Raw genomic sequence first — 12,400 nt, 5'->3', positions numbered from 1 at the left:
AGAATAGAATACATGAAGCAGATTCAAAGAAATATACAGGAAATTAAAACCTCACTCACAAGCTGGCAAAACCATTTGAATGAAAGTGAAAAATAGACTTTCAGACCTTGAAGACACCATTGTAACTAGTGAAAAGGTAAGGAAAGATCTCTTAAAAACAACTAGGATGCAGGAAAAAATTCAACAACTGCAAGATGATGCAAAGATAAACAATATAAGACTAATAGGCATCAATGAGAAAGGAGGAGTCAATACAAATAAAATAAAAAGGAACCTGCCTCCTTAGCGCAGTAGGCAGCGCATCAGTCTCATATAAAAAGAATACGGACAGAAGTAATAGCAGAAAACTTCCCAAATATGGGGAAACAATCTGACATTCAGTTAACTGAAGCATATAGAACTCCAAAGAACATCAACCCAATTAAAACCACTACCAGACATACAATAATCAAGATCCCAGAAATTCAGCACAGGAGCAGTATACTAAAAGCCTCTAAAGAAAAGAAACAGATCACATTTAAAGGAAAACCCATCAGAATTATGGCAGATTTCTTTTCACAAACCATCAAGTCAAGGAGAACATGGAGCAAAAATCTACAAGTCTTGCAAGAAAACAAATTCCAACCCAGACTGATATACCCTGCAAAACTCTTTCAAGTATAATGGAGAAGTGAAATACTTCCATGACAAAGAACAACTAAAGAATTTCATTATGACAAAGCCAACCCTACACAGGCTACTAAAAGATATTCTAGAGAGGGATCAAAATGACCACAACTTCATGTATGAAAATGGAAAGAACCCACCAAATAGGGCAAATAATTAAACACAGGCGAATAAGAGGTATACAGCAGCAATCTTTCAGTTATCCTTTCGTATATAGCAGCAAAATATTTCCATCAGCATACTCTACAGATGGACTTCTCCTGCACCCTATGGGTCATGATTTTATCTGGGTCTACAGGGTGGATATCAAGGAAACAGCAGTAGCTCAGTCCCACAAGTGACACCTGGCCACCAGTAAGTGTCATGGACACTGTCCATGTCCATGACATACTAGAACTTTGAGCAATATTGTATCCCCTAACTGTTAGAAGTGCTGGTCATATATTTGTCATTCCAGTATTTATCTTATGTTTTATTCTTAGTAATTCTTTACTACCATGAAAACTTTTTTTGTTCAATTGTTTTGAAATATTTTTAATATTTAATTTTCTGAATATTGTTTAATCTTAATTTTTGTTTTGAGATTTATACTGTATCTTTGACTTACAATCTACTTAAAAGACATGGCATATTTTCTCCTAGTATTAGAAACTTTAAAAAGTATCTTTCCACTTTCCATTGATTTTATATTATTTCTTCCTTGTCTTACACACACACACACACACACACACACAAATATGTATATAACCTGACATAAGACTGATACGAGGGACTGGCCAAATAGCTCAGGGGATTAAAGTGCCTGCAAGCAGGAGTAGGGACCAAGGGTTTTATCCCTGGGCCTGCTGTGCCAGCCCTGCCCCTGGGGAATGCTGAGATGGCAACTGAGACTGGGTGTGGTGGCACACACCTATAATCCCAGCTCTTGGGAGGCTGTAAACAGGTGGATCACCGTGAGTCCGGTTTAGTAGTGAGACCCTGAACACCCTGTAGACCCTTCCCTAAAATACAAAAAAAAAAAAAGACTGATACTGTTTTGTAGAAATTTTCAATAACTTTTAAATGGGTTCATCTAACATATTTTACATAGTCCTGTATAACTATCATTTTGAGAGCTCTTTATTCTTTATCCAGAACCATATAGCAACTTCTCTTGCCTTCTGGAATATGCTCTTTGTCATTTCCTACATGCTACATCTGGAGGTACTAGACTATTTCAAGTTTGCATAACTGGAAAATATTTTACTTTTAGTTTTCAAAGGTATGTTTGCTAAGTATAAAATTCAATGAGGACTTTTTTTTTTATTTTTGGTCTTTCAGTCCTTTGAATTGGTCTAGTTTCTTACACACTTCATCTTTTTTCTAAGTGGAATAAAGTGCTGCTTAATTTTGTTCTTCCAGAGCTAATTTTTTATATGTGTATGCTTTTAATGATTTTTCCTTTATAAGTTTTTGACCATTTCTTTTTTTTTGACAGTTTCATTTTTGTGTATCTTGGTATGATTTTATTCAAATTTCTTGTGCAAAAGGTTCATTTTTCTTGGAAATGAGGTGCTGTAATTTCAACTAAATTCAACCATTTTAAATCTTTAAATATTTATTGCCTAACCCTGTCTACTTTGAGAATTCTAATTATATGAATATAAATTTCTTGATTTTGGCACAGAGTGAACTATTATATGACTGATCTGTAAATTCTTCATTTTTATTTTGGACAATTATTACTGTAACATTCATTTAAAGTTTGTAAATTATTTACAATGTACAATCTATTATTAATCTCATATTCATCTCAGAAATATTTCTCTAAAGTTCAAAAAAATATACTGAACAAATATGTTGAATAAATGAGTAAGTGAATAAATTAGAAAACTGTGAAGAAAAGTGTTAAATTTTTAATAGCTTTATAGCATTTTTTTGGGGGGGGGCAGACCAGGAATTGAATTCAGGCCCCTAGCGCTTATTCTCTGGACTGTCTCCCCGGCCCCTATAACAATCTACTTCACATCCCAGACTACCTTTTAAAGTACATGAATATTCACAAACTAGCATATACTTATGGATTTACAAAGCTGTACAACTGTCATCACTATCTACTTTCGGAACATTTTCACCATGTCAAAAGGAACATCCATCCCATCAGCAGCTCCAACTAGCCACTAATGTTCTATCTCTGTGGATGCATATATTCTGGATGTTTCATATAAAATATGTGGCCTTGTGTGCCTGGCTCTTTTTACTTAGCATAATATTTTCAAGGTTTATTCACAATGTAGCATTATCAATGTTTTATCTTTTTATGGCTGAATAGTATACTACTGTATACTATTTAATAAGCAAAATGTATATTCACCAAATGACAAGATGTTGAATTGTTCCCAGTTACTGGCTATTATGAATAATGCTGCCACTGAGCATACTGTCATGGTTTGGACCTGAGCTGTTCCCCAAAGGGACAGTTGAAGGCCTGGGTCCCAATGTGGCAACATAAGAGAGATGGGGCTTTGCAAGATAATCAGATCATGAGGGCTCTGACCTCATCAACTGATTAATCCACTGGTGGATTTATAGCATGGTGGCTACTGGGAGAGGTGGAAACTAGGCAGTGGGGCCTGGTCAGTGGAAGCAGGTCATAGCAGGTGTGTCCTTGATCAGTCCAGTCTATCCATGGCACGGTGCCGCTCTGCTATGTGGCCCTATTCAGTGAGCACCCTGCTCTGCCACATTCCCTGCACAATGTTTGCCTCCCCATAGTCCAGGAAAAAAGAGCCAAGGGAGGACAGGCTGAAACCTCTGAAACCATGGGACAAAATGACTCCTTCCTCCTTGTTGTTCATACCAGGAATTTTTTGCAGCAAAGGAAAGCTAACATACAGATTATAAGTTTTTTTGGGATAAGTGTTTTCAATTTTCTTAAGTGTTTATATGCGTGTATATAGGTACTATGTATACCTATGTGTGTGTACATGTAATATTATACATGTCTATGTAAGAATGAGTGAAACTGCTAGGTCATAGGATAACTATTTTTAACTTTTGAGGAAGGGCCAAAACTTTTCCAAAGCAGCTGACCATATTACATTTTCACCAGCAAAGCATGAGAGTTCTTTATATAGTCTGAATACTACACTCTAATCAGATATATCATTTATGAATATTTTCTCATGTTCTGTGGGTCATTCCCTTTATTTTATTTTTGAAAATACCATTCAGGCTGGGGACATAGATCAGTAGTAGAGTATTTACCTAGAAATGCAAGGCCCTGGCTTCAATCCTCAACACCCCAAAAGGAAGAATAAAATTCAATGATTTTTTGCCTCACTCACAATTAAGCAGATTTTAACTAAAATCTTGATGACCATTAAGTTGTAAATATTCTGATTTCTCCTGGACAGCATATTAAGCAACAAGGAAAATGGAAAAACAAATTCTCACATCCTCAACAAAGGAGATGGAAAAAAATCCAAAATCCACAAATTCCCTATTATGGCCCAAGTATTGGCAAATAGCAACTGAAAACAGCAAAATCTACACAGGAAGCAAAACCTCATACAAGATATAACAAGAACAGAGGAAGAAGATAGTCATAACTATCCAAAATCTCAAACAGAAGACAGCCTTACATTTTACACTAATTTAAAATGATATAACCCTACTCAATGAGAGGAAAATGAATTTTTATATTATGCAGCCAAACAACTTATAATATAATCAACTATTTCTGAAACAAGATACTCAAATTCAAAATAATCCCATGTGTGTGCGTGTGTGTTAAATCCAGAGCCTCAGGAAGCTACAAATGCACTGGGCCACTGATCTATATCCTTAGCACCTCTCAACTTGCTGATTATGGAAAACAACTTAGTGAAGTCTACTGAAAATGGCAGAGCATTCACTCAGTCACCAAATATTTATAAGTACATTTTATATACTAGTTTAGATTTTACAAAAAAAAAAAAAAAAAAAAAAAAAAATCCTCATTGTCAGCTAGATGACAGTACATATCTGTAATCCCAGCTTCTTGGGAGGCTGAGGCAAAAGGATCAAGTTTGAAGATATCTTGGGAATTTAATGAGACCTTATCTCAAAATGAAATAAAAAGGGCTGGGGATACAATTCAGTACTAGCATGCGGGAGGCCTGGGATTTAATTGCCAGTACCCCTACACCTACACAAATCACAGAATGTAAAGAGGAACTGATATATAAAAAGTAAAATATAAAGTAAGCATTATAAGAAAAAATAAATTAGAAGGAATACAGATAGTCCTAAAAGTTAAGGGGTATGATCTTTTTTTTATGTACTTGGTTGTTGTAGGGTCTTACTATGCAGCTTGGATTTGTGGTGATTCTCCTGCTTTCAGCCTACCTAGCGCTGGAATTACAAGTATGCGCCACCATGCCAACCCAGACTTGGACCAGCTCAGCCCACCCTGGGGCCATGGCTGGCAAAGCACGTGGTACGGGAGACCGTGGCCCCTGCGCTTGCCTAAGCAGGTGCTTTGGACCACTGAACAATCTCACAGGTCCCAGGGTTATGATCTGTAACTCAGGTTGGGCTCTGCATTTTCTTTCTCTTTTTTTTTTCTTTTGCGGTACCAGGGATTGAACTCAGGACCTTACATTTGCCAGCCAGGCACTTAGGCCACTGAGCTGTATTCCCAGTCCTCTTTCTTTTCTTTTCTTTTTTTTTTTTTTTTTCACCACCAGGAAGTGAACTCAGAACCCTGCACTTGCCAGGCAAGCACTTATGCCCTGAGCTATCTCCCCAGCCTGAAAATTATGATCTTAAATGAGGTAGCAAGGCCCTTCATCAAGAAGCTATCAGCAGGGGCTGGGAGACATCTCAGTAGAATAAGCACTTGCCTGGCAAGTGCAAGGGCCCAAGTTCAATCCCCAGTTCCACACACACAAAAAAAGCTATCAGCAAAAACTTACAGCACATAGGCAGAAATTCATATACTGGGCAAGGAGAAAACATCAGTGAGAGAAGATATGTAGCTATTGCTAGAGCAAAGAAACACAGTAGAAACAGCAATGAAAGTCACGAGGACCTTTCACAGAGGGCTGTGATGCCATACAGGACCTCAGATTCGGATCTGACTTGTATTTCAAAGGACTACTTGGGCTGCTGTGCAGCTAACAGACCAGACAGGGAAAACAGGAAGCTTAGTCAGAAAACAAAACCTGAGAGTAGTATAGTCAGAGTGGTAAGCAGGAGTCAAGTCTAGGATACACTCTTTGAGCAAGCTACAAAGACCAGGAAAAAATGAGAGAATGGAATCAACAACAAAGTCCAATAATGGCCTGGGACAGATGGGAAAACACCAGAAATGTGTTGGAAGAAAGGAAAAAAAGAGGAAAGACAATAAAAACTAAAAAAGGAATATAAAAATAAAGAAAAATAAAAATGCCAAAATGAAATAAGACAAAAGAATATACAGTGCTGAGGATGTAGCTCAGCAACATAAGTGCCTGCCTGGCAAGTACAAGGTCCTCAGTTCAATCTTCCATACCAAAAAAAAAAAAAAAAAAAAAAAAAAAAAAAGAAAAGAAAGAAAGAAAAAGAATATACTGAAGAAAAAAGGGAAAAAATATGAAAGTGATTATTAGAAGACATGCAGAAATATGAGGCTCCTATAAATTAAGGAAATATACAAATACAGTATGTGGAGACAAAAAAATCCTATAATAAACTTTTAATTCATGTTTTAAAATACTGCCCAAGTTTTACTAATTTTTCAATCAAAATCAATTATCTTTCTGCTCAATTTATACAGAACATAGTACACATTATGCTAAATTTCACACATTTGTTTATAGTTCTATTATAGAATACCACTAAGTAATATCTTCCTTGAGTCACAGACCAGTTTATGTAGGGTTCAGTACTCAGTAAATATTCGCTGAGTTAAGAACAGTTGGTCTAAACACTGCTATCAAGGTTTTAGTATAAAACACAAGAAGAAAAAAGTATGGGGATGAAGGAGATACAACATGAATTTCTTCTACATATACCTTTTAATTATTTGGTATGTAAAGCATGATTTTTAATAATTATAATTTAAAAATTATTTTTCTTAACTTTGTTAAAGCAACAAAGAATACTAAGAAACATAAACATGTCCAAAACTAAACTAAAAACAGAACTCTTCATAAGTCAGGCATCATTCATTCTGATTAAATATCAGTGTCTTTTAGCTATGGGTTGTATGGTAGCAAAGTAGTTGGCCAACTTGTCTGTGCCCTTCTGGCACACCTTGTATTTAGATGTTTCTCCAAAGCCTGATGCACTCATAGATGGGGAGATTTGAATGTGGCTAGGATAGGGTGTGATACAGGAATTTAGGGTGTGATGATGGGATTAAGGGGTGCATAAGGGAAGGCCCATCCTGGGTGTGGATGGCTCCACCTCAAAGGCTGGTAGCTTGGATAGGGTAAAAGGGAGGAGCAAGCCTGCTGCTGGGGCTTCTCTTGTCTACTTGCTGCTGTCTTCTGTTGGCCCTGCCAGGTCATGGACCTTTTCTTCTTTTTGATGCCCTCTGCCACGGTGCCCTACTGTAGAACCAGCCCACCATGGACTGAACCCTCTACAAACTATAAGCTAAAATAAACTCTTCTTTTAATATTGGGTTTTTGTATTTTATCTCAGCAATGAGAAAAGTAACTAAGACAACTTTCAACCTTTTCATTATCTAACAGTTTTACTCACATACCTCAAGAGATCACAGAAACAATACTGAGAGCAGAGTTTGTTTTCAATCAGACCAATAAATTTCATTAGCCATCATATCTTCTTCTTTGCCAATTTCCTATTTCACTTCAGTGCACTGCCACATTTAAAATCCTAAAATAGGTTTATAAAGTAATCCTAAGTTTTTCTAGTTTTATAAATTCATGGATTAGTTTTGTATCCCATAGGAATTATAAAATTTTTATTGTTTCTTTAGTAACCTTTAAAACATGTTCATTTAAAAAAAAATCAACACTTAATTTCAAGAGACATTTATAAGCCAAAGTATAGAATGAATAAATGTAGGACATTATAAAGTTTTACAAACCAAAGGAAAGAACATATTGGGGAAAGAAGTTTAATAGATTAAAGCAAACATTGTTCTATGGCTGTGCACTATAGAAAATTGCATTTCTAGTCTTCTACTTTTAAACATAAGAAAATTTTGTCATTTAGTGACCAGAGTTCAATTCATTCACTTACTTTTAAATATACCAATTTTAACTTAAATTTTTCCCATTTATTTATATGTGTGTCATACAATGTACCTATGGATGTTAATATTTTGCAATTAGTCCATAACTGCAAAACAAAGGCACAACTCAGAGACTGCTACCCACATATGAATAGTAAACAATAATGGACTGAAAACCTTTCATCTCCTAAAGTTTATCACTTTATTTTCTATTAATTGCCTTAGAAACAAGTGCTACGATTACTGATTTTTCTTGGTACTGCTGTTCATCTACAAAGTGAGAGGAACATTTCCCTATTAACTACTTTCTTTTCAGAAATATCACAGTGGCCTGTTCTTTCAGGTATGGTTCATTACCTTGTTGCCTAAACCAATAACCTGACAACTAATGATTTCACTTATTTGGCCATTAGGCCCCAGAAGTCACTTGAAATAACCGAATAAAAAACATGGTTTTAAGCAAACATACCTCTTCTCGCCTCTCTTCCGCAGAAGGAGTTTTAAGTTCTCGTGCTGTATCATCTTTTGGATCAAAAAGATAGATGTAATCTGAAGAGTAACTAACGAGGATCTCTTGACCATCTTCACTGTAACACAGAGATGTCACTCTACAGGACTTACTGTTAAGATGGGAAGGGATAAAGCGGGCAACCATTCCAGTAGTCCCTCGGCCAGCATAATTCCCTAAATCACAAAACAGGAAGTTCTTTTCTAGATAAAACTATCAGTTATTTTATACATTGATTTATGATTATAATGACATTAAATCAATTTCTAAAAACTTATCTTCAGGTAAATTTTTATAATAGGAAAGCTGAGTATTAATACCTTAGAATATAATTTCAATTATAATTAACTCTATGAATAGACTTCAGTCTGACAGGAAAAAGTACAACAGGCACTTTGTACCCTGGGGACCCAGGAATGCCAAAATTTAACAATCCCAAAGCTAAAAATTCTGCAAAATTAGGTTTTATCCTATTCAAAATGTCAAACTGTCTCACATCTGTTAAGAAAAAAAAAAAATTAAGTCTAGAATTTCACATTACAGTATAGACTATTCCCCATGCAATGCAACTATCTAGTAGCCAGAAGTCCTCAATCATAGCTCAGTTCCAAAAGCTCATCCAGTATATAGCTTGAATCTACATGTTTCCAAAGCCTTGTGGTCATAGGTGTGGCTTTCTGAAGGTGGCTGGATCTAGGGTATGTAATGCATAGATTCAGGCTGAGAGAGTGGGGTTAAGGGTGTGTGATTATGAATTAGACCACTGAGCGCTTTAGCACAGTTCTGGATGTGGTAATGATAAGGCACACCCTGGCAGTCTGGATGGGATAAAATAGAGGGACAGGCTTGCTGCTGCTGCCCTTGCTGCTTCCCTGCTGTTCGCTGCTGCTCTCTTCTGGCTGCCACACCATGAACTGTTTCTCCTCTGTGATACCCCTCTGTCATAGCTTTCTGCCTTAGAACCAGGTGACTATGGACTACAATCTCTATAATAAGGCTTTCTTCCTTTGCTGGGTATTTTCCCTGAGCAACAAGAAAAGTAAGACAACTGGTTTCTCATTACAAGAAGCTATGCCCACTTTTTTTTTTAATTAGTTTTCTTTATTTATTTTTAATTTTATTTTTGTGTGTGTGTGTGTGTGTGTGTGGCCAGCTCAGCCCACCAGGGGGCGGGGCTGGCTGGCATGTGGTGCTGGGGATTGAACCGCGGTCCCTGTGCTTTAGCTTAGCTTAGCTTGTTCTAAGTAGGTGCTTTAGACCACTGAGCCATCTCACCAGCCCCACTATGCCCACTTTTACTAACATTGTTGGCTTCTGTCTACCTTCATCTTTATTTTTCACAATATAAAGTAGTGAATGTCTGTATTTGTATGCATACACGTTCATTCTCACAAGTGTACATATGTATACATGCCTGCATATATAACTAATATATAACTAATCTGAGCTTTCCTTTACTGAGAAAAATGCTAATGGAGACTAGGTTTTTTTTTTTTTTGTACTAGGAATCAAACTCACAACTTTGTACTTACCAGGCAAGCACTATGCCACTGAGCTACATCCCCAGCCCCAAAAAACTGGCTTTAATTGGTTATTTCAAGTGTTTGGTTCCCATAGTGAAAAACAGCTGATTTTTATCAGATTCAAATTCAATACTGCAGCTTATTTAACAGTAGTTTAGGTAATAAGCAACTTATGCTACATATTAATACTTGTACTTCCTAACATTTCTCTCCACTATTTTCACTGTTATCCTCTTGAGTGAAATACAGAGTTCTCCTAAAATTCATGTCTACCTGAAATTCCACAATGTGACCCTGTTTGGAAGTACAGTCTTTGTTAATGTAATTACATAAGGTCAAATCACAAGAGTGGAACTTCAATTCAGTGTGACCAGTGTTTTAAGAACAGGAAAATGTGGACACAGGGCCACACGGAGAACAGTAGACTGTAGGGCTCAGCTCACAGAGCAGCCTCAGTAAGGACTGGAGCCGGAAGAGAGGCAGGCCACAGCTTCACCCTCAGAGTGTCCAGGAGCAACCAACCCCAAGATGGCTTGATTTCAGATGCCAAGCTTCCAGAAATGTGAGAGACTCACTTTCTATTGCTCTAAGAGAACCATTTACTGGTAATTTAATATGGTGGTCCTGGGAAACTAATAAACCAAGTATCGGAATTTTTTACAAATGATATAACTATAAAAGTTTTATCCTATTAAATCTTAAAAATTTAGCAAAATGCCTTTTTTGGGGCAAAGATCTATATTATCTAAATACAATCTGTTTCTTGAAATTTTACAATTAAGTAAGTTTTTAAATAGAAAATATCATCAGCATTTATTCTTTGAATTGTTACAGTCCCTTGTTTTTCCTAACACTATCTCTTTACCTGTAGCTCTTGTACCCAGCATTCGCCGATCATATATTCGTACTGAGCTATCAGAACAACCAACAGCAAGGTAATACGGTACTGGGGGACAAATAGCAACTGATGTGGCAGCACGCCGACAATTAATCAAAATGTCCTAGAAAAGACAACACAGTACCAGTTACAGATAGCCATGAAGTAACAACTCTACTAATTTTGAACCATTTCCTCTTCAATTATAAGAAAATTAGCTTTTTCACAAATTCGAACTCAATCAAGACAAATGGTACAAAATCAACATGGTTTTCTTAATTTAATCTTTAGTTCTTTAATAAAAACTGTTTCTAACACATTCAGCGTATATAAAACCAAGACAAATATACTCAGTCAATGCCCCTCTTCAGAATCTACCACTATAAAGAAAATGTTTACGGTTTGCCAACACTGATTTTGCTTACAACATACCTTGTTTATGAAGTAATCAAAATATCAATATATTTAAATACTAAACTTTAGAGATTAAAAAAAATGGCCATATCTGAAGCACACGAAATACATTCTGAAGGAACAAATAAAAAATAGCCCAAATATAAAAATAAAAGATTGAGCAATTATGCTAACTGCCACAAAAGTTCATCACAAAATTTAAACCTTCTATCAAAACTAACTTTCATACAATGCAGCAATATTATACAAAATGATCACTAAATATGCTCATACTCCTGAATAATAAAAATCTTTAGAAACATGAAGAATTCACACATTGTGTCATGGAACACTAAGCCATTAATACCACTTGAAATGCCTGCTAATGTTGGACAACTTGAGATTAAAGGTAAGAGTATAATCTACCTTGTCTATGATACATGCTAATGATTATATGATATTGACAGTATTTTAATTATTGATAACTACTATTGAAATACAAAAAGAATATTCTTAACTGATTTAAAAATTTATACTTTTTCTAACTGGTAAAATCATTTTCATCAGTTTAAAAACAAAGTCATAATGTAACACAAACCCTACAACACGTAAGTCTTATTATGTCAGTACTTATCTTTCTATAACCATTTTAAAAAGTATGTGCTACCACCTTAAAAATATCAAGATACATTGTTGATTCCATACTACCTTGCCTGATGATTCTAGTTCCTTATTAATTAGCTAAACTTTATTAATTTAGTGAAACTTTATTAGTTATTGATCTCAGAATTTTACCCCGAACATATGGAATTGATTTTTCAATGTCTTTCATAATTCTAAGATAGTTAGATTAAGAATTACTAGTTAACGGGGCTGGGGAGATGGCTCAGTAGAATAAGTGCTTGTCTGGCAAGCACAAGGGTCTGAGTTCAATCCCCGGTTCCGAAAAAAAAAAAAAAGAATTTCTAGTTACCAATTTTCTTCTATGCACTTCTATGCATGACAAGTTTTATTAAGACATTTACAGGCTGGCCAAATAGCTCATCAGAATAAAGCACCTACAAGCAGGCACAGGGGCCTAGAGTTTGATCCCCAGGCCTGCTGTGCCGGCCCTGCCTCTGGGCCGCACTCAGATGGCAATTGAGACTGGGCCTGGTGGCGCACACCTGTAATCCCAGCTCTTGAAAGTTGTAACCAAGTGGATCACTATGAGTCCAATCTAGTAG

The 12,400-nt window shown here is 36.1% G+C and overlaps 1 protein-coding gene across 9 annotated transcripts in view; it reads right to left on the bottom strand.

The window, feature by feature from the left end:
• Dcaf6 (DDB1 and CUL4 associated factor 6) overlaps positions 1 to 12,400 on the bottom strand; it is a 169,501-nt gene that overhangs the window by 74,607 nt on the left and 82,494 nt on the right. For all 9 annotated transcript variants that reach the window (XM_023706302.1, XM_023706303.1, XM_023706304.1 and 6 more), the window contains exons 6-7: positions 10,770 to 10,905; positions 8,343 to 8,557 (exon numbers count right to left, since the gene is read on the bottom strand). In XM_023706302.1, coding sequence (XP_023562070.1) covers positions 8,343 to 8,557; positions 10,770 to 10,905 — 351 coding nt within the window. The remainder of the gene's footprint in view (positions 1 to 8,342; positions 8,558 to 10,769; positions 10,906 to 12,400) is intronic.

The sequence above is a fragment of the Octodon degus genome, unplaced genomic scaffold, assembly GCF_000260255.1.
Source record: "Octodon degus isolate 3935 unplaced genomic scaffold, OctDeg1.0 scaffold00250, whole genome shotgun sequence".
NCBI classification, from domain to species: domain Eukaryota; kingdom Metazoa; phylum Chordata; class Mammalia; order Rodentia; family Octodontidae; genus Octodon; species Octodon degus.
This window is presented reverse-complemented; position numbering and strand designations above follow the sequence as displayed.